Genomic DNA, 24,240 nt, shown 5'->3' on the forward strand with positions numbered 1-24,240 from the left:
CCCCCCGCCCTTCCCCCTCCCCTTCCCCCTCCCCTCCCCCCCGCCCTTCCCCCTCCCCTCCCCCCCGCCGTTCTCCCCTCCCCCCCGCCGTTCTCCCCTCCCCCCCGCCGTTCTCCCCTCCCCCCCGCCGTTCCTCCCCTCTCCCCCCGCCCTTCCCCTCTTCCCCCGCCCTTCCCCTCTCCCCCCGTCCCCTCCCCGCCCGCCCCTCCCCTTACCCCCTCCCCTCCCCTTCCCCCCTCCCCTCCCCGCCCCTTCCCCCCTCCCCTCCCCGCCCCTTCCCCCCCTCCCGTCCCTCCCTCCCCCCCTCCCCTCGCTCCCTTCCCCTTCCCTCGCTCCCCTCCCCTTCCCCCTCCCTCTTCCCCCTTCCCCCCCGTCGCTCGCTCTCTCTTCCCCCCCCCCGTCACTCGCTCTCTTTTCCCCCCCCGTCACTCGCTCTCTTTTCCCCCCCCGTCCCTCGCTCTCTTTTTCCCCCCCCGTCGCTCGCTCTCTCTTCCCCCCCCCCCCCCGTCGCTCGCTCTCTCTTTCCCCCCCCCGTCGCTCGCCCTCTCTTTCCCCCCCCCCGTCGCTCGCTCTCTCTTCCCCCCCCCCCGTCGCTCGCTCTCTCTTCCCCCCCCCCCGTCGCTCGCTCTCTCTTCCCCCCCGTCGCTCGCTCTCTCTTCCCCCCCCGTCGCTCGCTCTCTCTTCCCCCCCCGTCGCTCGCTCTCTCTTCCCCCCCCGTCGCTCGCTCTCTCTTCCCCCCCGTCGCTCGCTCTCTCTTCCCCCCCGTCGCTCGCTCTCTCTTCCCCCCCGTCGCTCGCTCTCTCTTCCCCCCCGTCGCTCGCTCTCTCTTCCCCCCCGTCGCTCGCTCTCTCTTCCCCCCCGTCGCTCGCTCTCTCTTCCCCCCCGTCGCTCGCTCTCTCTTCCCCCCCGTCGCTCGCTCTCTCTTCCCCCCCGTCGCTCGCTCTCTCTTCCCCCCCGTCGCTCGCTCTCTCTTCCCCCCCGTCGCTCGCTCTCTCTTCCCCCCCGTCGCTCGCTCTCTCTTCCCCCCCGTCGCTCGCTCTCTCTTCCCCCCCGTCGCTCGCTCTCTCTTCCCCCCCGTCGCTCGCTCTCTCTTCCCCCCCGTCGCTCGCTCTCTCTTCCCCCCCGTCGCTCGCTCTCTCTTCCCCCCCGTCGCTCGCTCTCTCTTCCCCCCCGTCGCTCGCTCTCTCTTCCCCCCCGTCGCTCGCTCTCTCTTCCCCCCCGTCGCTCGCTCTCTCTTCCCCCCCGTCGCTCGCTCTCTCTTCCCCCCCGTCGCTCGCTCTCTCTTCCCCCCCGTCGCTCGCTCTCTCTTCCCCCCCGTCGCTCGCTCTCTCTTCCCCCCCGTCGCTCGCTCTCTCTTCCCCCCCGTCGCTCGCTCTCTCTTCCCCCCCGTCGCTCGCTCTCTCTTCCCCCCCGTCGCTCGCTCTCTCTTCCCCCCCGTCGCTCGCTCTCTCTTCCCCCCCGTCGCTCGCTCTCTCTTCCCCCCCGTCGCTCGCTCTCTCTTCCCCCCCGTCGCTCGCTCTCTCTTCCCCCCCGTCGCTCGCTCTCTCTTCCCCCCCGTCGCTCGCTCTCTCTTCCCCCCCGTCGCTCGCTCTCTCTTCCCCCCCGTCGCTCGCTCTCTCTTCCCCCCGTCGCTCGCTCTCTCTTCCCCCCCGTCGCTCGCTCTCTCTTCCCCCCCGTCGCTCGCTCTCTCTTCCCCCCCGTCGCTCGCTCTCTCTTCCCCCCCGTCGCTCGCTCTCTCTTCCCCCCCGTCGCTCGCTCTCTCTTCCCCCCCGTCGCTCGCTCTCTCTTCCCCCCCGTCGCTCGCTCTCTCTTCCCCCCCGTCGCTCGCTCTCTCTTCCCCCCGTCGCTCGCTCTCTCTTCCCCCCCGTCGCTCGCTCTCTCTTCCCCCCGTCGCTCGCTCTCTCTTCCCCCCCGTCGCTCGCTCTCTCTTCCCCCCCGTCGCTCGCTCTCTCTTCACCCCCGTCGCTCGCTCTCTCTTCCCCCCCCGTCGCTCGCTCTCTCTTCCCCCCCGTCGCTCGCTCTCTCTTCCCCCCCCGTCGCTCGCTCTCTCTTCCCCCCCGTCGCTCGCTCTCTCTTCCCCCCCGTCGCTCGCTCTCTCTTCCCCCCCGTCGCTCGCTCTCTCTTCCCCCCCGTCGCTCGCTCTCTCTTCCCCCCCGTCGCTCGCTCTCTCTTCCCCCCCGTCGCTCGCTCTCTCTTCCCCCCCGTCGCTCGCTCTCTCTTCCCCCCCGTCGCTCGCTCTCTCTTCCCCCCCGTCGCTCGCTCTCTCTTCCCCCCCGTCGCTCGCTCTCTCTTCCCCCCCCGTCGCTCGCTCTCTCTTCCCCCCCGTCGCTCGCTCTCTCTTCCCCCCCGTCGCTCGCTCTCTCTTCCCCCCCGTCGCTCGCTCTCTCTTTTTCCCCCCCGTCGCTCGCTCTCTCTTTTTCCCCCCCCCCGTCGCTCGCTCTCTCTTTTTCCCCCCCCCCGTCGCTCGCTCTCTCTTTTTCCCCCCCCCCGTCGCTCGCTCTCTCTTTTTCCCCCCCCCCGTCGCTCGCTCTCTCTTTTCCCCCCCCCGTCGCTCGCTCTCTCTTCCCCCCCGTCGCTCGCTCTCTCTCTTTCCCCCCCCCCCCCGTCGCTCGCTCTCTCTTCCCCCCCCCCCCCGTCGCTCGCTCTCTCTTCCCCCCCGTCGCTCGCTCTCTCTTTCCACCCCCCCCTCCACCCCCAGTCGCGCTCTCGCTCTCTTCCAACAACAACATGTCCTCGAAAAAGCCTCGGCACCGCCGGGCACTCGAGCTAGTATTCTATCTATCTTATTCTTATCTTACATATATATAAAAAAAGGATACATCTGTCTGTCTGTCTGTCCGTGTTCCGTTTGTCTGTCCGGCTATACACTCGAAAGTTACAGAGCGTACCTACACGCGCGTTATGTCGAAAGAAAGCTTACGATTCCACAACGGTCGTAAGCGTATTTATGTTTTGGCGAGACAAAAATTGCGCCCGCGGTATCCAAAAAACGTTCAACATTCCGCTCATTATCCGCTCATTAGCATCAAGTGACGTTGAGGTCGACCAATTGTACGGTCGTGCGACCCGACGGTCGACCAATCGCTGCATGGCGGGGGCGGGTTCCTGGCGCGTGCGGGCGGGCCCTCCTAGAGTCGAGTGACGGGACGATTGACCAATCCTATGCTTCGGTGACCTGACAGTCCACCAATCGGTGCGTGTGTGGACGGGCCTTCTCGTTCTGAACCGAGATGAGTCGCCGCCATCTTGATTCCAAACTTTTCATTTCTTTTTCCCGCTTTCTGCGTCTTTTTAAAAAAAAAAAAAAAAAAAGTTGCTTTTAAAACACATTGTTTTTTAAAAAAGTTAATTACTTTCTAAATCTTTTATCTAATCTCAGTAATTTTCCTACCTTTCCCCATTTTTGCAGATAGGCCTCTAAGCCTGGGCGTCTGTTGCCAGCCATGCTGGACCCTAGGCAATTGTTTTGTGGCAAGCTCCTCCCACCCCCCCACCCCCCCGCTGGGCTCGATTCCGAACCAGCGGCCAGCCATCTTGGTAAAGGCTGGCTGGGCTCACTGCAACCTCCTCACGCTTCATTCGGAGGGGTGGAGGGGGGCGGGGCTCGGGAGGGGGAGGGGGAGCGGAGAGGGTTACCCCGGCAACCGGGCTCGCCAGCCGCAATCGGCTGCTCAGGCCCAGGCCCGGAGATCGGGAGGCAGAGAAGGGAGGAGAGTTACCAAGGCAACCGGGCCCGGCCAGCCGCAATCGGCCGCCTCCGGCCCGGTCTTGGGAGGGCGGGGCTCGGGCTCACCGGGGCGCTGCGCTCGGCATGTCAGTGCGTGGGGCGGCACGGAGCTCAGCGGAGCCATCGCCGGCAGTGGGGAGAGGGTCTGCTGGCTCCCCCACTCCCTTTTTCTTCCACCCCTCCCCTCTCCCACTCCCCTCCCCTCCTCTCCCACTCCCCCCCTTCCCTCCCTCCCCTCCCCTTCCCCCTCCCCTGCCCCCCCTCCCCCTCCCCTTCCCCCCCAGTCGCGCGCTCTCTCCCCTCCTTCCCCCCCCCCCAGTCGCGCGCTCTCTCCCCTCCTTCCCCCTCCTTCCCCCGCCTCCTTTCCCCCCCAGTCGCGCGCTCTCTCCCCTCTTCCCCCCCCTCCTTCCCCCCCCCTCCTTCCCCCCCTCCTCCCCCCCTTCCCCCCCCTTCCTCTCTTCCCCCCTTCCCAGTCGCTCTCTCTTCCCCCCTTCCCAGTCGCTCTCTCTCTTTCCCCCCCCTTCCCAGTCGCTCTCTCTTCCCCCCCCCTTCCCAGTCGCTCTCTTCCCCCCCTCCCAGTCGCTCTCTCTCTCTCTTTCCCCCCCCTTCCCAGTCGCTCTCTCTTCCCCCCCCCCTTCCCAGTCGCTCTCTCTCTTCCCCCCCCTTCCCAGTCGCGCTCTCTCTTCCCCCCCCCTTCCCAGTCGCTCTCTCTCTTCCCCCCCCCCTTCCCAGTCGCGCTCTCTCTTTTCTCCCCCCCCCCTTCCCAGTCGCGCTCTCTCTTCCAACAACAACATGCCCTCGAAAAAGCCTCGGCACCGCCGGGCACTGCAGCTAGTTTTATATATAAAAGGATAGTTCTGTCTGTCTGGGCATCACTCAAAAGTTATAGAGCGTACCTACACATATGTTATATCAAAAGAAAGGTTATGATTAGGAGGGTGTCCTAGGCATATTTACTTTTTGGTCAGACAAAAATTGTTCGGACAGTAGACAAAAAACGTTCAAAATTCTGCTCATTAGCTGTTGGCCAATCATACGGGGGAAATCCGCTCATTAGCATTGAGTGACGTGAAGGTTGACCAATCCTATGGGGGGAGCGCACTGCGTCACGGGGGGCATTTCATGGCGTGTGTGGGCAGGGCCTAATCCTTCAAACTGAAAAGCAAGCGGTGGCCATTGTTGTTTGTGATGGAGCAACTCTGCCTCTGTCCGACCATGGGCCCCAGTCCCACCCTCACCCTCCTCCTTCTCTCCACTTTCTCCCCTGTCACCCCGGCCTCTCCGCTCGTGGGTTGTTTGCATCCATGGTGGATGAGCTGCCTGCAGGCCTCAGGCCTCGAAGCCTCGGCCTCTCCTCGCCAGACACGCCCGAGCTAGGCACCGCCCGTCCCGCTGGGCCCGATTCCAAACCAGCGGGCCGCCATCTTGGTAAAGGCTGGCCTCCTCCTTCTCGCCGCTTTCTCCCCTCTCCTGTCACCCGGGCCTCTCCGCTCTGCAGGATGTCACTGCCGAGCTCTTCAGGTCGGAGGGAGCGGGAGCTCAGCTCGGGTGACTCAGGCCGGGCCTCAGGCGCTACGCCGCCCACGGGGTCTCCGCCACTTTCTCCCCTCTCTCCTGTCACCCCAGCCTCGCGGAAGTAGGAGCAGCGATGATGGGCCGGCGGGGAAGGAGCTGTTGCTCGGGGCCGCGGTCGCTGCCCTTCGCCCAGAGGCTCGCCTACTTTAACGGCCATTTCGAGCAGCTGTGCCGGCGCCGGCTCCCCGCCTCCAAGCCCGAGTGGCGCCGGGTGCTGGAGCCTCTGCTCCGCTGCTGGACTGCACCGACCGGCGCCCGGGCTCGCTCTCGCTCGGGCGCCGCATCATGGCGCTGGCCGCCGCCGCCCTGCTCTCACTCGGCTGCTGCTTCCTCCTCTGCAGCCGCCCCGGCACTCGCTTCCTGAGCATCTGTGGCCGGGCTCTGCTCATCCAGGTCGGTATCCGCCTCGACCTCTGCGAGAGGTTGCACTGCCAATGCTTTCAAAATATCTCTTTATTATTGTAGTGGATGTCAGAGGGATTCTAAGAAACGCCGTTAACCCAGCTTGCATTTATCTAGCGCCTTCAACTTCTAACTTTCCCTCCCACTCCCTTCCCCCCACACCCCCTTCCCCCTTTCCTCCCCCGCCCCTTCCCCCACCCCTTCCCCCACCCCTTCCCCCACCCCTTCCCCCCACCCCTTCCCCCCACCCCTTCCCCCCCACCCCTTCCCCCCCCCACCCCTTCCCCCCCCCCACCCCTCCCCCCCCACCCCTTCCCCCCCCCACCCCTTCCCCCCCCCACCCCTTCCCCCCCCACCCCTTCCCCCCACCCCTTCCCCCCCACCCCTTTCGCCCCCACCCCTTCCCCCCACCCCTTCCCCCCCTCTCTCTCCCCTTTCTCTCTCCCCCTCTCTCTCTCTCCCCCTCTCTCTCTCTCCCCCTCTCTCTCTCCCCCTCCCCTCCCCCTCCCCCTCCCCCTCTCCCTCTCTCCTTCCCCCTCTCTCTCTCTCCCCTTCCCCCTTTCTCTCTCTCTCTCTCTCTCTCTCTCTCTCTCTCCCCTTCCCCCTTTCTCTCTCTCTCCCCTTCCCCCTTTCTCTCTCTCTCTCCTTCCCCCTCTCTCTTTTCCTCTCTCTCTCTCCTTCCCACACAGACAGACAAACTCATTTTTATTTATATATATTATTTGTAATTTTTTCATAACAACATGCCCTCAAATAACCCTCGGCACCGCCGGGCACTCCAGCTAGTGAGTTATAAGTTTATCTTCTACTGCAGGCAAATTTCAGAAAGATGCAAGAACTTTAGAGTAGTGATAATGGGAGACTTCAATTTTTCCTAATATTGACTGGGAAAATAACAGTGTGAAGGTCAAAGAGGGGAAAGAATTCCTGAAATGTGTATGAGAGAACTTTCTTGATCAGTATGTTGCCAGCCCAATGCACAAGGAAGCAGTGCGGGGTGATTCAGTAGAACTGGGACAAGTGGAGCATGTTTCAGTGGGAGAACATTTAGGAAACAGTGATCACAATATCATTAGGATTAGAGTAGTTATGGAAAAGGACAAGGAAAAATTAAATGTGACAATACTCAACTGGAGGAGGACTAACATCAGTGAGTTGAAAAAGGATCTGGCCCAGGTGGATTGGAATCAAAGATTGGCAGGTAAAACAGTAAATGAGCAATGGGAGACCTTCAAAGAGAAGATCGTTCAGGTACAGACTAGACACATTCCCATGAGGCAGAAAGGAAGGTCATCCAAAACTCGAGCTCCCTAGATATAGAGATTAAAAAGAAACAGAAAAAGGAGGCTGATGATAAATATCAGGTTCATAATTCAGTAGAAAACCAAGCTGAATACAGAAAGTACAGAGAAGAAATGGAAAAAGGAAATAAGAGGGGCAAAGAGTGTATGAGAATAGATTAGTGGGTAACATAAAAGGGAATCCAAAAGTCTCATATAAACATGTAAAAAGATAGTCAAAGGAAGGGTAGGGAAAAAAAAGGACCAAGAAAGAGATCTTGTGGAGACAGAGGACATGGCCGAGGTACTAAATGAGTACTTTGCATCTGTCTTCACTAAAGAAGAGGATGCTGCCAATGTTGCAGTACAGGAGGAGGTAGTAGAGAAATTGGATAGGATAAAAACAGATAAAGAGGAGGTTGTAGGAGTCTACGTACTCCTAGCAAACTGAACTCTGAGAGGTTCAACAGAAAAGATTTAATTGTTGAGGCTGCATGCTGAACACAAAATGGAGTCAGAGACTACACAAGGTACAACTCTCTTTTATCAGTGCACAGCTTCGACTGCTCCTCCCCCGCTCTGGGCTTAACTATGTTGCAGATCGAGTTTCTTAAAGGTGTGATACTTCTTAAAGGCATGACGCCTGATTTATAGTCTCTGGACCGGAAAGCGGATTGTGTCCGTTCTGTGATCGGTACGCCACAAGGTACTAAAAAGGGTGGCAGTGTTCAAAGTAGAAAAGTCATCCAGAAAATTGTGGAGGCTCTGGCTACAATCTTCCAATCCTTCTTAGATGTGGGAGTGGTGCCAGAAGACTGGAGGATTGCGAATGTTACACCCCTATTCAAAGAAGGGGAGAGGGATAAATCCATCAACTACAGGCCAGTCAGCCTAACGTTGACGGTGGGGAAACTTTTCGAGATATTAATCTGGGACAAAATTAATTGGCACTTGAAAAAATATGGGTTAATAAATGAAAGCCAGCTTTGTTAAAGACAAATTGCATTTAACTTGATAGAGTTCTTTGATGGAGAGGATTGATGAGGGTAGGGGTAGTGCAGTTGAAGTTATGCATATGGTCTTTCAAAAGGCGTTTGATAAAGTACCACGTAATAGACTTGTTAGCAAAATTGAAGCCCATGGGATTAAAGGGGCAGTGGCTGCATGGATACAAAATTATCTAAGAGACAGAAAGCAGAGAGTAGTGGTGAACGGTTGTTTTTCAGACTGGAGGCAAGTGGTGACCCCCCCCCCAGGGGTCGGTATTTGGAACCCTGCTCTTTTTGATATATATTAATGACCTAGACTTGGGTTTGCAGTGCATAAATTCAAAGCTTGCAGATGACACAAAACTCGGAAATGTAGTAAACAGTGAGGAGGATAGTAACAGACTATAGGAGGGCATAGACAGACTGGTGAAATGGGCAGAGATATGGCAGATGAAATTTAACATTTCATTTTGGTAGGAAGAATGAGGAGAAGCAATATCAACTAAATGGTACAATTTTAAAGGGGGTGCAGGAACAAAGAGGGTGTGCACGTACACAAGTCTTTGAAGGTGGGAGGACAATTTGAAAAGACTTTTAAAAAGGCATATGGGATCCTTGACTTTATAAATAGAGATCTAGAGTACAAAAGCAAGGAAGTTATGCTAAACCTTTATAAAACACTGAGTAGGCCCCAGTGGAGTTTTGTGTCCAGTTCTGGGCACCATACTTTAGGAAGGCTGTCAAAGCTTTAGAGAGAGTGCAGAGGAGATTTACCAGAATGGTACTAGAGATGAAAGACTTCAGTTATGCGGAGAGACTAGAGAAGCTGGGGTGGTTCTCCTTAGAGCAGAGAAGATTAAGGGGAGATTTGATAAATAGAGGTGTTCAAAATCATGAACGGTTTTGATAGAGTAAATAAGGAGAAACTGTTTCCAATGGCAGAAGGGTCGGCAACCAGAGGACACAGATTTAAGGTAATTGGCAAAAGAACCAAAGGTGACATGAGGGGAAAAAATTACGCAGCGAGTTGTTATGAACTGGAATGCACTGCCTGAAAGGATGGTGGAAGCAGATTCAATAATAACTTTCAAAGGTAATTGGATAAATACTTGAAGTTGAAAAAGTTGCAGGACTATAGAGAAAGAGTAGAGATGTGGAACTAACTGGATAGCTCTTTCAGAGAGTCAGCACAGGCATAATGGGCCGAATGGCCTCCTTCTGTGCTGTATCATTCTATGACCTATCTCTGGTCTGTGGCCTTGATGTTATGTGTCTCGCTGTTTTGTGAAAATGCCTTGTCCTCGCAGGGATTCACAGATCTTAACCATTTAGCATCCCATAATTCTGTCTGGTTCCAGATTCTATTTTATTGGACACCTTTAAACCAAAACTCAATTTTTAAGTACGCATTTCAGGCAGTGCTTCAGGGCGTTCTGTCTATAGGGCTACTTCCATATTTTAAGAGGATTAGTTCTGCAGTAACCGTAAGTAGATTTCCCGGTAATTTGCTACTCAAATGGAGATGGGAACTTTTAAGGCTCGGCCTCTGTCTGCACTTTTCATCCCCTTCCTGACCCAGCTTTTGCCCCTTTTGTAGAGAGTTCTCTCCAGACAGCAAAATTGCATGTATATAGGTGTCCGGCGTGGGTCAGTGGCAGCATTTGTGCACGGAGTCAGATGGTTCTGGCTTTAAGTCCCACTCCAACATTTATTTTAACCCTTAAGCTGGTTAAAGAAGGCCTTACACCTTTTACCAGGCGTAAGGGTTTTGTGGGTATTCACAGGGCAGTTGATGGGCAAATAGCCCAACTCTGCACCAGCGAAAGTGAATTTACAGCAGATGCGGTGGATCTGTCCAAGCGAAACTTGACAGATCACAAGTTCCGGGTTTTCACGCATGTGCATCGCATGCAGAAACCTGGAACTTGCGGGGCCATTCACAGCACTTAGAACAGCGTACGCCATCATAGGCTCCGTAAATTCCGGGCCATTATATGTGCAGCTTCTTTCTTTAGCCCCCAGCTACAGTAAGCAGCTTCCTGAATTTAATGTAGATTCACTCTGCACTGTCATTCTTTATGAAATAGTTTGAAATAAGCAACGAATTTTCAATGAATTTTTTATCGGATATGTTGTGTGTGTGGTTTCAATTTGAATTAAAAGTTAATTTGAATTACGCAACCTCGAAATTAAGAGTAGATTGTATTCAGTGGTTCAGACAACTTTCTGTAAAATGTAATAGCTTTTTTTATTTACCTGGGGCACAGAAATTCCAGTTTCCTTATGTCCCCTCGTCCCCCCGCTCTCCTCCAGATGATTCTGCTTCCATTCCATAGAGAGGTTTGATGCACAAAACCGGAAACCAGAATATTTTGAGGTTTGCAGAAAATCAACAAAAATGGTTACAAGAAAGGTTGCATTTTAGTATCGGTAACCTCTCATGGAGTGGCATTAAGGATTTGAACAAGTCTTAAATTAAACAACTCTGTGAACATAATGAGCTAAAAATTGAGTAGCGCCTCATTTGGAAATTCAGTGGTTGCACCCAAAGAGGGAAGCGGGACGCTACTGGAAGCGCCCCGCATCCTCCTTGTGGCACTGCAAGTCAATATATTTATTCTTAAAGGGGAGGGACCTTGCGCAGCGTGACCCGGGGCCCAGCTGGGCCCCCAGGGATCGGAAGTGCCGGCAAAAGAGCCCGGCACTTGAGAAGTGCCGGGCTCTTAGAGCACAGCCGGCACTCTGCGGGGGGGGGGGGGGGGGGGGGGGGCGCGTTCGAGGCCGGGTACGGGAGCGCAGGCAGGTGCTGGCAGGTGGCCAGCAACAAAAATGGCCGCCCTGCACCTCGCCATTAAATAGCACCTCCCCGGCCGCAGGTAGGCCCCCCTGACCCCGTCTGACATAGCGTCCGGCGGTAAGTCAGGGGGCGCTCCCGAAGAGCATGGCGCTGCGCACGGCGATGACATTATCGCCGGTGCCGCGGGACGCTCCCGGTTAGCACCGCCACTAACCTCCCGCTGAATTTCGCGGGAGGCGTGGGCGGCACCGCGTCCGGGCGCTAGTTGCTTTGGGCGCTAACTGGAGGCACAAAGCAACCCAATTTTCCCCCCAATGTTTTTGTCTCGGAGACCCTCCGGGGGAAATTCTGGATTTCATAGATTGAAACTACCATCATTTCCACTTAATAAGCTCTGAGCCTATTTACTGGGTGTAGAAGCGGTGGGTATCTGAAATAGTGGCTCTTATGAATAGAAGTTTGGTCGCAATCTAATTATAAGAAAGTCTTTAATATCTACTTGTGAGATGTAACTGGTTACTGCTAACCTGTTTTCCCCAGGCTGTGGAGTATATACATTACAGTCAATCCACTTCAAAGGCTTTATTCCTTTGTGAATATATTTGATTGCATGTAGACACTATTTGTTCTGAAACCTATCAGATTATGTGCTTGGTAATCACACATCCGTGGCATCACTAAGACTGCTTATTTCCACTTCCGGAATAGCGCCCGACTCCAGCCCTGCCTCAGCTCATCTGCTGCTGAAACCCTAATCCATGCCTTTGTTACCACTAGACTTGACTATTCCAACACATTCCTGGCTGGCCTCCAACGTTCTACCCTTCTTAAACTTGAGGTCATCCAAATCTCGGCTGCTCGTGTCCTAACTTGCACCAAGTCCCATTCACCCATCAACCCTGTGCTCGCTGACCTACATTGGCTCCCGGTTAAGCAATGCTTCGATTTTAAAATTCTCATCCTTGCTTTCAAATCCCTCCATGACCTCACCCCTCTCTATCTCTGTAATCTCCTCCAGCCCCACAACCCTCTGAGATATCTGCACTCCTCCAATTCTGGTATCTTGAGTATCCCTGATTTTAATCGCTCCACCATTGGTGGCCGTGCCTTCAGCTGCCAAGGCCCGAAGCTCTGGAATTCCCTCCCTAATCCTCTCTTCCTTTCTTTCTTTTAAGATGCTCTTTAAAACCTACCTCTTTAATCAAGCTTTTGGTCATCTGCCCTAATATCTCCTTTTGTGGCTCGGTGTCAGATTTTGTTTTATAACACTCCTGTGACATTTTACTACATTAAAGACGCTATATAAATACAAGTTGTAACATGCAAATGGTCATTTGTCTTGCATCCGAGGGAAACTAAGGCTAAACTTGTTTCCGCAATGGTAGGCACAACAATTGTTTTCCTACATATCAATTTTGAACTTCAAAGAGGACAAGAGGTACAACCCTGGCCCTGAAGTGAGTTTTAAATCCTGTGGCTGTTTGACAGCCTTATGCTATTTTGAAAGATTTAAAAAAATATTTCCTTTTGTTTTTGGTTGAACTTCAAAGAGTATTAGGAGTTTATCTTAGGAAGCATGTTCTCAGTTTACCAGTTCTTCTCATAACACTACTACAGCATATGTGGAGGTGGCATTCGAAAACCTGAGGGCCGAACGAGTCATAAAAATTGACCTCATGGATGTTATTTCAGGTTTTGTATCAACAGAGGTAGTGAAGTGTTGCGTTTATTTATTATTTGTTGTATCCAAAAAATCAGCATGAATTAATGTTCCATAAAATACAGTATTTTCTTTGATACTGATTATCTGTTATTAATAAACCTGTTCTGTGGTTCAAAGCTAAGCCATGGTCTAATAAATTGTTTATTCTACCACTTCTGAAGTCAAGATTTCTAATGAGCTTGTGTTATATATCCAGTAAGTTAAATGCAATACTAATGATTTCAGTTCAACCCCTTGGTTTGATACGTTACCAGATATTGTACATATAAGGCCACTCTTCGTTCATAGGTCTTGCTTACAGGAATGTCTTTGATGCTGAGCATGAGAATAAAAAAACCCAAAAAGTAACAGTTCAGAACATTCGAGTGAAGATACTGGAATAAATAACACTAAGATTTTAATGGATGCGCCTAAAGCTTTAGTTTCAGAATTAAAGGAGTGTTGCCCAGTAGAGGATGATGCTGAATATGATTCTCTGATGTTGAGACAAGATGTTGGTAGGAACTGTATTAAAAAGATCACTTTGGTGAGATGTCTGGGGGGTGGGGGGTGCCATGGTATTAATATAGAAGGGAGAGGATAGCAGTTGTTTTCTGCTTTATTGGGGAAAGAATTAATCTATTCTAACAATAGAAGGATAGAGAAGAAGTGAGGTGACTATTCTTACACAGGTGATGAACAGGGGCGTGAGGGGGTTGGTGGAGAGTTGGATAGCATCATCTTGGATAAGGGGAGCATGCAAGCTTTGTGCTGAATGAAGAAGGAGCTGGAGGATTCTCTGAGGGGGGGCTTAATGGCACACCATTGTTATGATGACCGAAAGGCTTGATACCAGTCTGGAGTTGTTTTTTGAGGTGACAAACAGAATTCTGTTGCCGATTTGACTTCAACCAGTAGAGTATTGGAGGCGGTCAGTGTCTAATGAAAAGGTGTGATTTACTGTTGGTAATTTTGAAGTAAACTATGCATTCTGTAAACACCGAATGAATGAATGTTTTTTCTATTTTTTTGATGTGACCTTGTTTTTTGTGTAGATCCAAAAGTCAGAGTGCCCTGTCTCTCCAGGCCTTGAAAACCCAGCTGACCAAAAAAAATCAAATGCAAAAGTTTATAATAGATTAATTGCCCTTCAGGAAAGACTTTGGTTAAGTTCAAGTTTCCTTAACAAACAAGTTTCTTGTTTCTGCACAAATAAAAAGAAACAAAAATACTGTAAATCCACAGGAAATCTGTCAACATTTGTAAGGGGAACAGACAGATTAAAGTTTCCCATTTAAACTCTTCAGAATAGATTCCTGTTTCTGCAAAACAAAGTTAGCCTGTTAGTCCTTTCGCAAACCTCCGTTGAGTTTGTCCCTTAAGTAGCGTCTCATTCTTTTGTACAGTTTTGAGGTTTTAATGTGTTAGATATCAAAACTAAAACTTCTTTTGGCTCCATGATGTTGAGATTCCCAAACAAACTCAACAATACTTCATGCATGTATCCAATTAACAGTAGATGCCGATATCAAAAGTACAAAGGTGAGTATCCATGAAGATATGAATACTTTTGTGTACCTGCTTCAAATATCCAAATCTTCACAATGGGACAAACCAGCTGTTTTCACTTAAAGGAACAATGCTGCTAATTAAGTCAAAGAAATAAATAAATCAAGTTGATCTTTTGATCAAAGACACAATTTAATCATTCTGTAAGGGCCTATATTGGGAAGTAAATAACAGATTCATTAGTGCTTCTCCCTGATGAATGAGACTATGATTATTAGCCTGAAAACTTGATTTTTTTAAATTCACTGAACGCACAATTGGTCCCGTTTTGGGAACTTCATCCTCAGTTGTCGTGTCTTGTTGAAGTGCAATCTTTCCATTGTGTGCCAGTTTTTCCTCGTTTTGACCTTTTGATAAGAATGTGACAAGCTCCTAAACATAGGCAAACTGCTCTATAACCTTATAGAATAGCTTCACCTAGGGTAAGAAGCATGGCTAAGTGCCACTACATTTTGTATAGTATGGACTTCAAGATCTCCTTTTACTAAAAGTCAAACAGTTGCAAAGAATTATGATAATGAATCAACCTTTTGTTTTGTTCTGTCTCCTTCAGCTTTTTTGTTTGAATTTTCTCTTTAAGCTGTCAGTGCTGATGATTGAAGGTACTGATTTGAAAAGTTTACTGGGGCCAACGGTTACTAAAGCCAGGAAATTGAGAAAGATTAAATCAAGAGCAGCAGACAATAAGTATAATCTTGTGGAGGTTGTGATAGACATCAATTAGGTTAACATTGAATAGGAGATTGGATAAACACAACAGGAAATTGTTGTGGCTTGGTGCACACTAGACTGAGGCATAGGTTAATTTTCATGAAATGCCCCAAGGGACGTTCTCCATCCAGAAAACGAGAAATGAAGAGAAAAATAAAGTAAAATCAGGCCACAGGAGTGAATGAGCAATATATATATAATCTTTTGAAAGCTAATGAGACCATTTACACAGGACTTAGCATGATTGGTAAAACTTGAGAATGGATGAAAGTTTTTTTGAGACTGGTCAGATGCATTGTGGAGGTGATTATCATCTTGTAACCATCCCGTTTGTCTAAAAATGAGGTAGTATGAGGTAGTAGCAGGACTAAAATCGCATAGGGCTTGACTCACTGACTTATCACTAAAGGTCCACCTGTTCCAATTGTAGGGCAGAAAAGTTAGTCTGCTTTGTGTTTGAGAGGATGTTTGGAGGTCAGTTTGCAACTGGAGACAGTTCTTTCTATGCATTCTTTGTGAACCATTATCTCCTTAGCAAATCTCCCCTGAGACATCATTGAAAGAGTGGCATGCTCTGGTGGAAGGGTACTTTCAAGCTGATGTTCTTTTCCTTTGGTATAGCCTTATTCTGTATGCCAATGTCATTTCCTGTTCCAACTGACTTGTGGTCTTCTTGAGTGCATAAGTAAGCAGATAAAATTGAGTTGGGGGCAAGATTTGTTCCTAAACTATGGGCCAGAATTTGCGGTGAGTGTGATGGCGTACTCTGAGTACGGGGTCATACTGCCTTTGAAATAGACCGCAAGTTCGGGAGTTCCTAAATCCCAAACTTACGATCTGTCAAGTTACAACTTGACAGATCATCCGCTCTGCCTTGGAAATCCTCATTGCTGGCACAGAGTTGGGCTAATTGCCCAGCAATTGCGTACGAAAATTTTATAGCTGATGCAAACAGGCACAGGGTCTGTTTGCATTTGTATCCGCGTAAGGGGATACTTCAAAAGATCCACAGCATCTCTCGGCATGTATTTAGTTTATTTAGCTCATATAAAAGTGAAATTGGAACATTACAACAGATGGAAGCCCCTGAGCTCTGTTTGAATAATTTAGCCGTGAGCTTCGTAGAATTGCGAAGAGCTTTTTTTGTTAGTTTGTTTTGTCTACACATTTTATTGAAATCCTGATGTTGATGTTGGTGAAAGGATTCGCAAATTTCATGTCTCCCCTGAAGATTTACTTTTGGCTTATTGAAGAAACCCTGGCTGGACTGAGTTTAAAATCCAGGGCTCCAGGGCTCAACAAGATGGCTGCGGTCAACCTCATGGCCAAGGCCTGTAAGTTTCAGTTTGGGCTGACTGTGAGAAGGAACTTTCCAGAAATTAGAATAAAGACAGACCTTCTGCATTTATGCATGAGAAGCAAACCCAGTGGCATTCGGGCCTCTGATTAAAACCCATCAAGGTCGTTTGCACAGACAATCAATATGTAATAAGCTGCATTCAGACCTTCGTTAGAGGACATCAACACTGTTGGCAAACGATCAACGGGGCATTCAAACTGGAATGGCCCCATCACGAAACCAGTTGGACAAAAGGGAACACTTATGAGACGTTTAAAACCGATTAAGCGGCCATCCAGGTCGATGGGCCCAGATCGGTTTCCTTTGTATAAGCTTCAACACGTCCAGGTCAGACAAAGAAATAAGCTGATCTGGCGGGAGATAAGGGCTACCAGGAAGGGTATAACTAGTCCCTCGGGAAGCCATCTCTCTCCCTCTCTCGCTCTCCTGCCTCGACTCCGGTGCCCTGCCTTACCATCAAGAGGATCATCGATGAAGAGCCCGTCCAGGGAAGCAGGATACCCGCAGTTACATTTAAATCGCTGGGGTATCTCTGCTTTGGGGCGGTGAAAACCATAAAGACATCGGCAGGCAACAGGGCACGGAGCAGGCGTTTCAACATCCTAGACTGGTGAGCATCAATTTTCTGGCCCATCACAAGATAACCTAGATAGGTGTAAAGGGTGGGAGTTAAGGGGATTGCTAAAATTGTCATTTTAGTCATTTTCCCTCGATGTGTCCATTTCTCCTCCCCCACTAAGTGTAATTGTGTTGCATCCATAGTGATTTTCTCTGTATAGTAATTGTTTCTCTATTTTAATAAACTTTGGTTTTCTTTGCACCGAACCACTGGTCTCGTTTGTCTATATCACTCATATATAAGTCCGGTGCTCAGAACTAAAAAGGGGGAAGCGATTCGAACCGCACGGGGCTGGGGCAGCTCAGGCACACGACTGACTGACCAGACGCAAACCCCAAACCAAAACCCCCTACATTGGTGCTGTCATTTCGCCAATTTTTTTTTGTGGGGCAATCTGAATTCAACCGATACTAAATCCCAAATAATGAAATGCTGAACCTAACTATTTATATCTTATTTCTTGACATTAAAGCTTTTAAAGTCACTGTACGCTGCTGTTGTCAGTGACCATGCCCATTCTGTGAGTGGATTCAGCGGGTCAGATTCTAGTCTGCACCCTCCTTTCTCCTATAAGCCTAATAATGCTGGTTTCCACATATCTGTCAAGAGGAAACTTGGCGCTTCCATTGATTGGAGCACCAGGCCTACGTGATCCCAGGTATGCTTCCACACACACTGCGCTGCGGGATCTGTAAGCCATTACACTGCCCTTGCATACGCAGCGTCAAACAGCAAGTTCATGAAGGAGGGTCCCCATCAGGTAAGTTCGTATTCTATTCGGATGCCAGTGGCGTACTCTGTAGGTACGCTGCAGACCGCAAAATCTGCCCCATTATTTTCTTTATTATGCTCAGATTCTACATAGGATAATAGCAGAGTAGTCTTTGTATGGCTTTCGTGACTTTGAATTAACAGTAGACAATATTCTCTACCACTGAAATGAAATGGTCAAATGTTGATGGCCTTTCCCATCTGAAACATTTCAAATAAGATGTAAATTTATAGTATTAAAAAATAATTGTGAGATAATACAGCGGTTTGATTATGATACAGATGCACGATATAGTGAAAGAAATACTTGCATTTATATAGTGCCTTTCACTACCACCGGATGTCCCAAAGCGCTTTACAGTCAATGAAGTACTTTTTGAAGTGTAATCACTGTTGTAATGTAGGAAACGCGGCAGCTAATTTGCGCACAACAGCTCCCACAAACAGCAATGTGATAATGACCAGATAATCTGCTTTAGTGATGTTGATTGAGGGATAAATATTGGCCAGGACACCGGGGATAACTTCCCCTGCTCTTCTTTGAAATAATGCCGTGGGATCTTTTACGTCCACCTGAGAATCCTGTGGAGTGTGCCTTAAACATGTAAGCCATGAGCAAAAATTTTAAACGAGTGCTTCACTCAGTGTATAGCTGGAGCCGAGAGTGACTTTTTAAAAAATATCTTTTTGTGTAAAGTTCAGCTTCCCTCTCAAGACAGGTTCTCCAGATTGTATTGTAAATGTTTAGACTTGATGTATTTAGTTTAATTTTTTAATATTTTGTACAGGATAAATTAAAGTTTTAAAAGAGAGAGAATGATAGGGCAGTTGTAACCTGCTAAATCAATTACGTCATTTAATTGAAATATTCCATTTAACTCTATTGTTAGGTTCATGTGGGCTCAATGAGACCCACAAGCGTGGGTTGGCTGAAGCTCAAGAGTGCAAACCCCAAAGACCATCCAATTATTGAACCAAACTACTTATCCACAGGTAGTCGTTTTCTATTTTAGTCATAATAAATTACTGTTCTTATATATTTGTATAACGTTTAAACAAATATGTTTGCTGATGTGGCAACTTTTTTTTTAAAGAGCTGATTTTTCTTGAAAATAGCTAGCTTCTGTTGTGGTTTCCTCAGTATTGTATAGCTTCTAATGTTTCAACATAAAGCAACACCCTTTTGTTTGGAATTTTGCCAGGAAAGTCTTAGTTGTAGAATTCTGAAGTAAAATAAGCTTCTGCTGTATTTGTGTTTTACAAGTTTGTGCCAAATTATTTTTAGTTTTAACTTTTGTATCATTTAAACCATTGTTCATTTTGCAGAAAGTGACGTCTTGGAACTCCGTCAATCGGTGAAGCTAAGCAGGGAGATTTTTGCTCAAAAGGCCTTTGATAGATACCGTGGTGCAGAGGTACTGCCTGGGAGCCATGCCCAGACAGACAAGGAAATTGATGCTTTTGTGAGAGAAAAGGCTGATAGTGCCTACCATCCATCCTGCACCTGTAAAATGGGACAACCTTCTGATCCCATGGCAGTTGTCGACCCTGAGACTAGAGTTATGGGGCTAGAGAACTTACGGATTGCAGATTCTTCTATAATGCCAAGTGTTGTTAGTGGCAACCTAAATGCACCCACAATCATGTTGGCTGAGAAGGCTGCTGATATAATCAAGGGATGCCCAGCACTGTGTGACAAGGATGTTCCTGTTTATAAACCCAAACCGTAGACATTCGGTGGTTAGAAAGTTGGCACACATTTAAACTCTCTCCTATTACATTACAAAAAGTTAACATTTCTCACCAGTGAAAAAAACAGGTGCAATATTAAAAATTGTACTCTAACAAGTATTCAGATTTTCTCCTTGTATTATGAACTATTTGATACAAAGACCTAGTTTTGTGATTTTTTTTTTTAACTTTCACTTTCTATTAAATTTGACTAAATCACAAATTAAACATTGCATATATTACTCGTTTGTGTCTTATGTCTGATGTCATGATCGTGGTTAGACCCAGATCAAGGTAATGGGGCTTATGGTTTATTTATGCATCAATTGTGCCAAATCCATCCATGAACATAATCCCTTGATTAACATGCAAAATAGTGGTTGACTTGTAATTGTTTAATCAGTACTGCTGTAACCATAAAATTGTAGTTTTATAAAATACTTAACTGATGAAAAGATTGGGTCATAACATTGTATAGCCACATTACTTTGGTAGAAGTATGAACAAATAATTCATTTATCATCCACATAAAATGAAAAATTGCCATCATCCCACTAGGAAAAAATAGGTCAGCATGCTGCTTGTCAAAGACCCAAGCCATGCGTGGGTCAAGTGATAATGTTCCAACATCTGCATTATAAATGAGCCTTCATTCTTTTGATTTTTCTGTGAGCAACGACATAACTTTCTGCTTCCAACATATGAAAAGGTTAAATTGCTATTTATCAGTTATGTGGTTCTGTTCACATTCTTTCCTGCACACTCTCTTTGTGAGCTTTTTTGGTCCTTTCCAAGAGAAGTATGCAGCCAGTGTCAGTTCCTGGTCTCTGTTCCTATGACTGAGATACATAATATCTACCTTCTACTATCCTACAACTTGGGAAAATTAGATACATGATCTCCGTTCTCAAAATTGCTGAATCATTCACTTGAAAACTAACAAAGGTAATTTATGTCATTGCTGTTTGTGGGACCTCGCTGTGCACAAAATGGCAGCAATATTTTCCTACATTACAACAGTATTTCATTGGCTGTGGAATGCTTTGGAATGTCCGGAGGAGGTAAAAAGTGCTTTATAAATGCAAGTTGTTTCTTTATCCTAGCCAGAAGAATGTCAAAGCTTGGGTTTTTTTCAGGTGTAGAGACATAGTAGAGAAATTCAGTTCAGTTGTCTGTTTTTCTGGTGCAAAAATGTCATCAGACCTCCAAATTTCACGTCATAATCTGCTGCGCGGACACCATATTGACTCTCATGACTTTTAGTGATCCAGTGCACCTGTTCGCCTCCTTAAATATACCTATGAGGGCCCAACACCATTTATGGAATTTAGGTTCAAATGGATGGAGCGACGCCACGCATGCGTCGTCTAGTTGTACCAGGCTTGAGTGGCCTAACCAACAATACTTAAAGGGACCGCTGGGAGCCGATCAAACCAAAAAGCCCAGCAAATGTTCAGTTTTTATTTTTGTGTGCCCACAAAAAGTTCAACCACACTAAATTAAACCAAACCGTTCATTTTTAAAAATGATCACTACTGCTTTACTTTTCATTGTTTTTGTGCATGCTTAACTTACAAGTAATGTTCACCAAAATTTGAAGTAATAGTGCTACGTAGCACATAGTAATTTTCTGGGAGGCTTTTTAATTGATTTTATTTTGCACAGGATATGGTACCCATGCATTGTTTTGTTCATTTGGACAAATATGTTTGGGTTGTACATGCTGTAACTTGAGTTAGGCAACAACAGACACCCTAAAGAATATCAGATGTGGGAGGCATGTCAGAACAACAAATGACAGTACAGGATAGTTAAGAATGTACATGAACAAATCTTCCAAGAACTGTAATCCAGTTACGAAACGTTCACTTTTGTATTTTTGTGGAAGGTCAATTTATAGTATCTACAGGAAACTTTCTGGTATCCGGTACGGATGGGACCGACGTGGTGCCGGTTCATCAAAAATTCCGGCTAACCGAACGCTATAGTAAAAGATACGGAGCTCTAAAGCAACAAACCAGCTTCAGAACAATCAGCACAAGTTGCAAGCGTCTCTGTAGCTTAGCAACAGCTGCAGCTACACCCTTGCACAGCAACAAATGGAGTAAAAAAAGTAATAAAAGTTACCTGAACCTACTCCTGAATTTTGCCGGTTATCCGACATTTCCGGTTATTTAGGGGCCGGTTAATCGAAAGTTTCCTGTACTGTGGAAGTATAGCAAAAGTTAAATTTTTAGGGATTAAAGGGCAAGTACAGAAAGACCCAGAGTCACCTATAATTTTCACAGTAATAACAGTTCAGTCTTGTCTAGTGAGAAATTAACTTAATTTTACTTGGGTTTCAATGCCAATATATTTTCATCTTACAGAAATATACACTGTTGTGTATATACATTTCCAGCACTATGGTATGGTGGTATGGGAAATACATATACAGACCTTACTGTACCATACGTACAATCACAAAATAGTACAACCGTATAAACTGAATATACAAATACCATACTACACAAAAGGCTTACTTCATACAAAAGTAGTCATGAAGGTTGCACACAAGGAAAGAGTTGTGCAATCATAGATTGCTATACCAATGTGCTGAAGATCAAGAATACCCTTGGTATGGAATAAAAACAATTTAAAACCCTATGTATCCCTGACTGAGGTAAAATATCTTGCTTTAGTTCTTGTTACTAGTAGAATATACAGAAGTGTTTAAAAATGCATACAGTTTAAAAGATTCTAGTGGTTGCTACTAGTGAAGTACCTGCAACTGAAACAGGCCATCATTTAAAATATATATTAAAAATTCTGAAAATGTACATAGCAAAAAAACAGCGTCTTCAGATAATTCAGAAAGACCTGCTCTGTGACGTGTTTTGTGCAGTGGAAATAAAATGTGCAAATGGACACATTTGGTTTAAACTAAAAACTCAAAATACTGATGCATGTGCTGATAACACCTCATTTGAAGGACTGTCACTAAAGGAACCTTACCTTGGGATGCATGCATTTATAGCCCTCAGCAATATGTTGGGAATGCTAATAATTACAAAAAGATACAGCTAACCTCTGGATGACATAATTGTACATCCTGACCATAAGTTGTTTCTGCTATGAGCAATAGTATTAAACAAGATATGCAAAAATCAGAGATTGTGTTACTGAAACCACCCAGATTTTAAAAAACTGAAAGGAGCCGCTTGGATGATTTAAGTTGAAATTTATCTCAAATAATTTTGCTTCAGTATAGCAAAGTAGCTTTCAGTAAATGGGTCACGCAATGAAAACCGTCAGTTACTGCAAGTGATTTAGAAAGAAATATGGAGAATGTACCAAAGAGTAAAATATTTTTAAATGTCATTCCAAGTAAGAGTGCAAGTAAATCATCTTTGCATATCCTGTAAAGTTAGGTTTATATTTTACTTTAATTAAAAATTGCTTGCCAAAGCTTTTTCCTTTGGCTCCAGACTTAGCACAAAACTCTAAAGTTAAACTTGCATCATACACAAAGAAAAGGCAGCTCTATCAGTACATTTACTTATGAATTTGTACTTCTATTAAAAAATAACAGTAATCTATAGAATAAGTGACAGTAATTTGGAACCATAAATATTGCTGCTTATCAGTTACAATACCAGGATTACAAAATATAGAACATCTCTTTACAAATACAAATTTGTTATCTGTATATTACAACCATATACAATTTCTCTACTTTGCAATTGAAGAAAACTAGTTTTTAAGCTTTAAATTAACCTTGTTGAAAGTAACATGAATGCCATTACTGTTTCCAGTGTATGTTGCCCATAATTTTCCTAATAGCCAGAAAATTAGGCGCTCTCTCCACAGCAGCAGATGATGCAGTAAGACAAAAATGATATATCCTATGTAAACTCACAATAAAATATTTCAGAAAAAATAGCTAATTTTGCACCCTCCTCCCTCCCCCCCAAAAAATTATCTTTTCTGAGATTTGCTGCAGAATTTTAAAAAGCTGTTCAGAATGGTTCATATTTGCATGAAAAAATTGACAGAAAAGATATGTTTTATAGTTTTAAATCTTTTGATATGCCAACACTTGCTCTCAGCCAAAAGTCCAAGTGTATTTCTGAGGTAATGACATCTGTCATATTTGATTGTCATCACCTTTTATAATACCTTCCCTTTAACTGTATGCATCGTCATCGAAATAATGCACTGCTTCCTTCAACATTGCAAGTTGTATGACGTTCTGATTGAGAAAAACTCTGTATCCTTGGATGGTAAAAATGTGGCTTTACTTCATCTTACATTTTTCTCCCTGGTCCTCCAGTAAATCTTTGTGTGCTAGTTAGATTTTGATTGGTTCATAGTAGGGTGTACCTCTTTAGAATGACCACATTCTGATCAGATCGCACTGCTGTACTGGAGGACAAAATGGAGGTTATGTGATCAGATCGGCATCAGGACAGTTGCCAGTAAGGCTGTGACATCACTTGGAAGAAGCTCTATTGGTCACTTGATCTAGCTAGTGCCATAAGAATTCCTTGACTGTGAGGCACTTCCTTCATTTTTGTATAAACGAGTCTGCCACAGTAATAAATGCTATAAAGTAGTGATGCATATCATTTCATCACCTAGGTCCTCTTCATATATATCAGTGTCTGGTTCCTCATCACTGTATCCAGGACCATAATCTTGTAGCTCATAGTCACGCCTGTTTTTAACAGAGAGCCTATCTCCAGTAGTTCCATTCTGAAGATTGCCATTTAATAAGTTGCTTGCTGCACTTTCCATTTCATCAATAGTCATATCACAGGCATCTGCAAGTTCATGTTTAGTAACTGAAACAAATTTTGGATCTTTTGCATAATGTCCTAGACCTTCTGATATTAGGACCTTAAATAGAAGAAAAATAATGTAATTATTAACCTTGTGAACAACATTTTTTTGTTTTATAGAAAATTACATCAAAGTAAACAATTAGCTGAGTAAATTACTTGTGTTATAGTGCATCTTAATAGCACC

At 46.8% G+C, this 24,240-nt stretch overlaps 2 protein-coding genes across 5 annotated transcripts in view; one reads left to right on the plus strand and one right to left on the minus strand.

Moving 5' to 3' along the window:
• The window catches only part of chdh (choline dehydrogenase), a 124,624-nt gene extending 105,158 nt beyond the window's left edge, over nucleotides 1-19,466 (plus strand). Inside the window, exons 7-8 of the mRNA XM_086001661.1 lie at nucleotides 18,393-18,495; nucleotides 18,829-19,466. Of these exons, the coding sequence (XP_085857787.1) occupies nucleotides 18,393-18,495; nucleotides 18,829-19,232 (507 nt within the window). The 3' untranslated portion in view covers nucleotides 19,233-19,466. The remainder of the gene's footprint in view (nucleotides 1-18,392; nucleotides 18,496-18,828) is intronic.
• A 2,082-nt stretch (nucleotides 19,467-21,548) lies between these two features.
• Nucleotides 21,549-24,240, minus strand: part of cacna1db (calcium channel, voltage-dependent, L type, alpha 1D subunit, b) — a 792,002-nt gene continuing 789,310 nt past the window's right edge. For all 4 annotated transcript variants that reach the window (XM_086001660.1, XM_086001658.1, XM_086001657.1 and 1 more), the window contains one exon: nucleotides 21,549-24,111. In XM_086001660.1, coding sequence (XP_085857786.1) covers nucleotides 23,818-24,111 — 294 coding nt within the window. In that variant the 3' untranslated portion in view covers nucleotides 21,549-23,817. The remainder of the gene's footprint in view (nucleotides 24,112-24,240) is intronic.

The sequence above is a fragment of the Somniosus microcephalus genome, chromosome 11 (assembly GCF_052327205.1).
Source record: "Somniosus microcephalus isolate GS21.2 chromosome 11, FLI_Smic_1.0, whole genome shotgun sequence".
Lineage (NCBI taxonomy): Eukaryota > Metazoa > Chordata > Chondrichthyes > Squaliformes > Somniosidae > Somniosus > Somniosus microcephalus.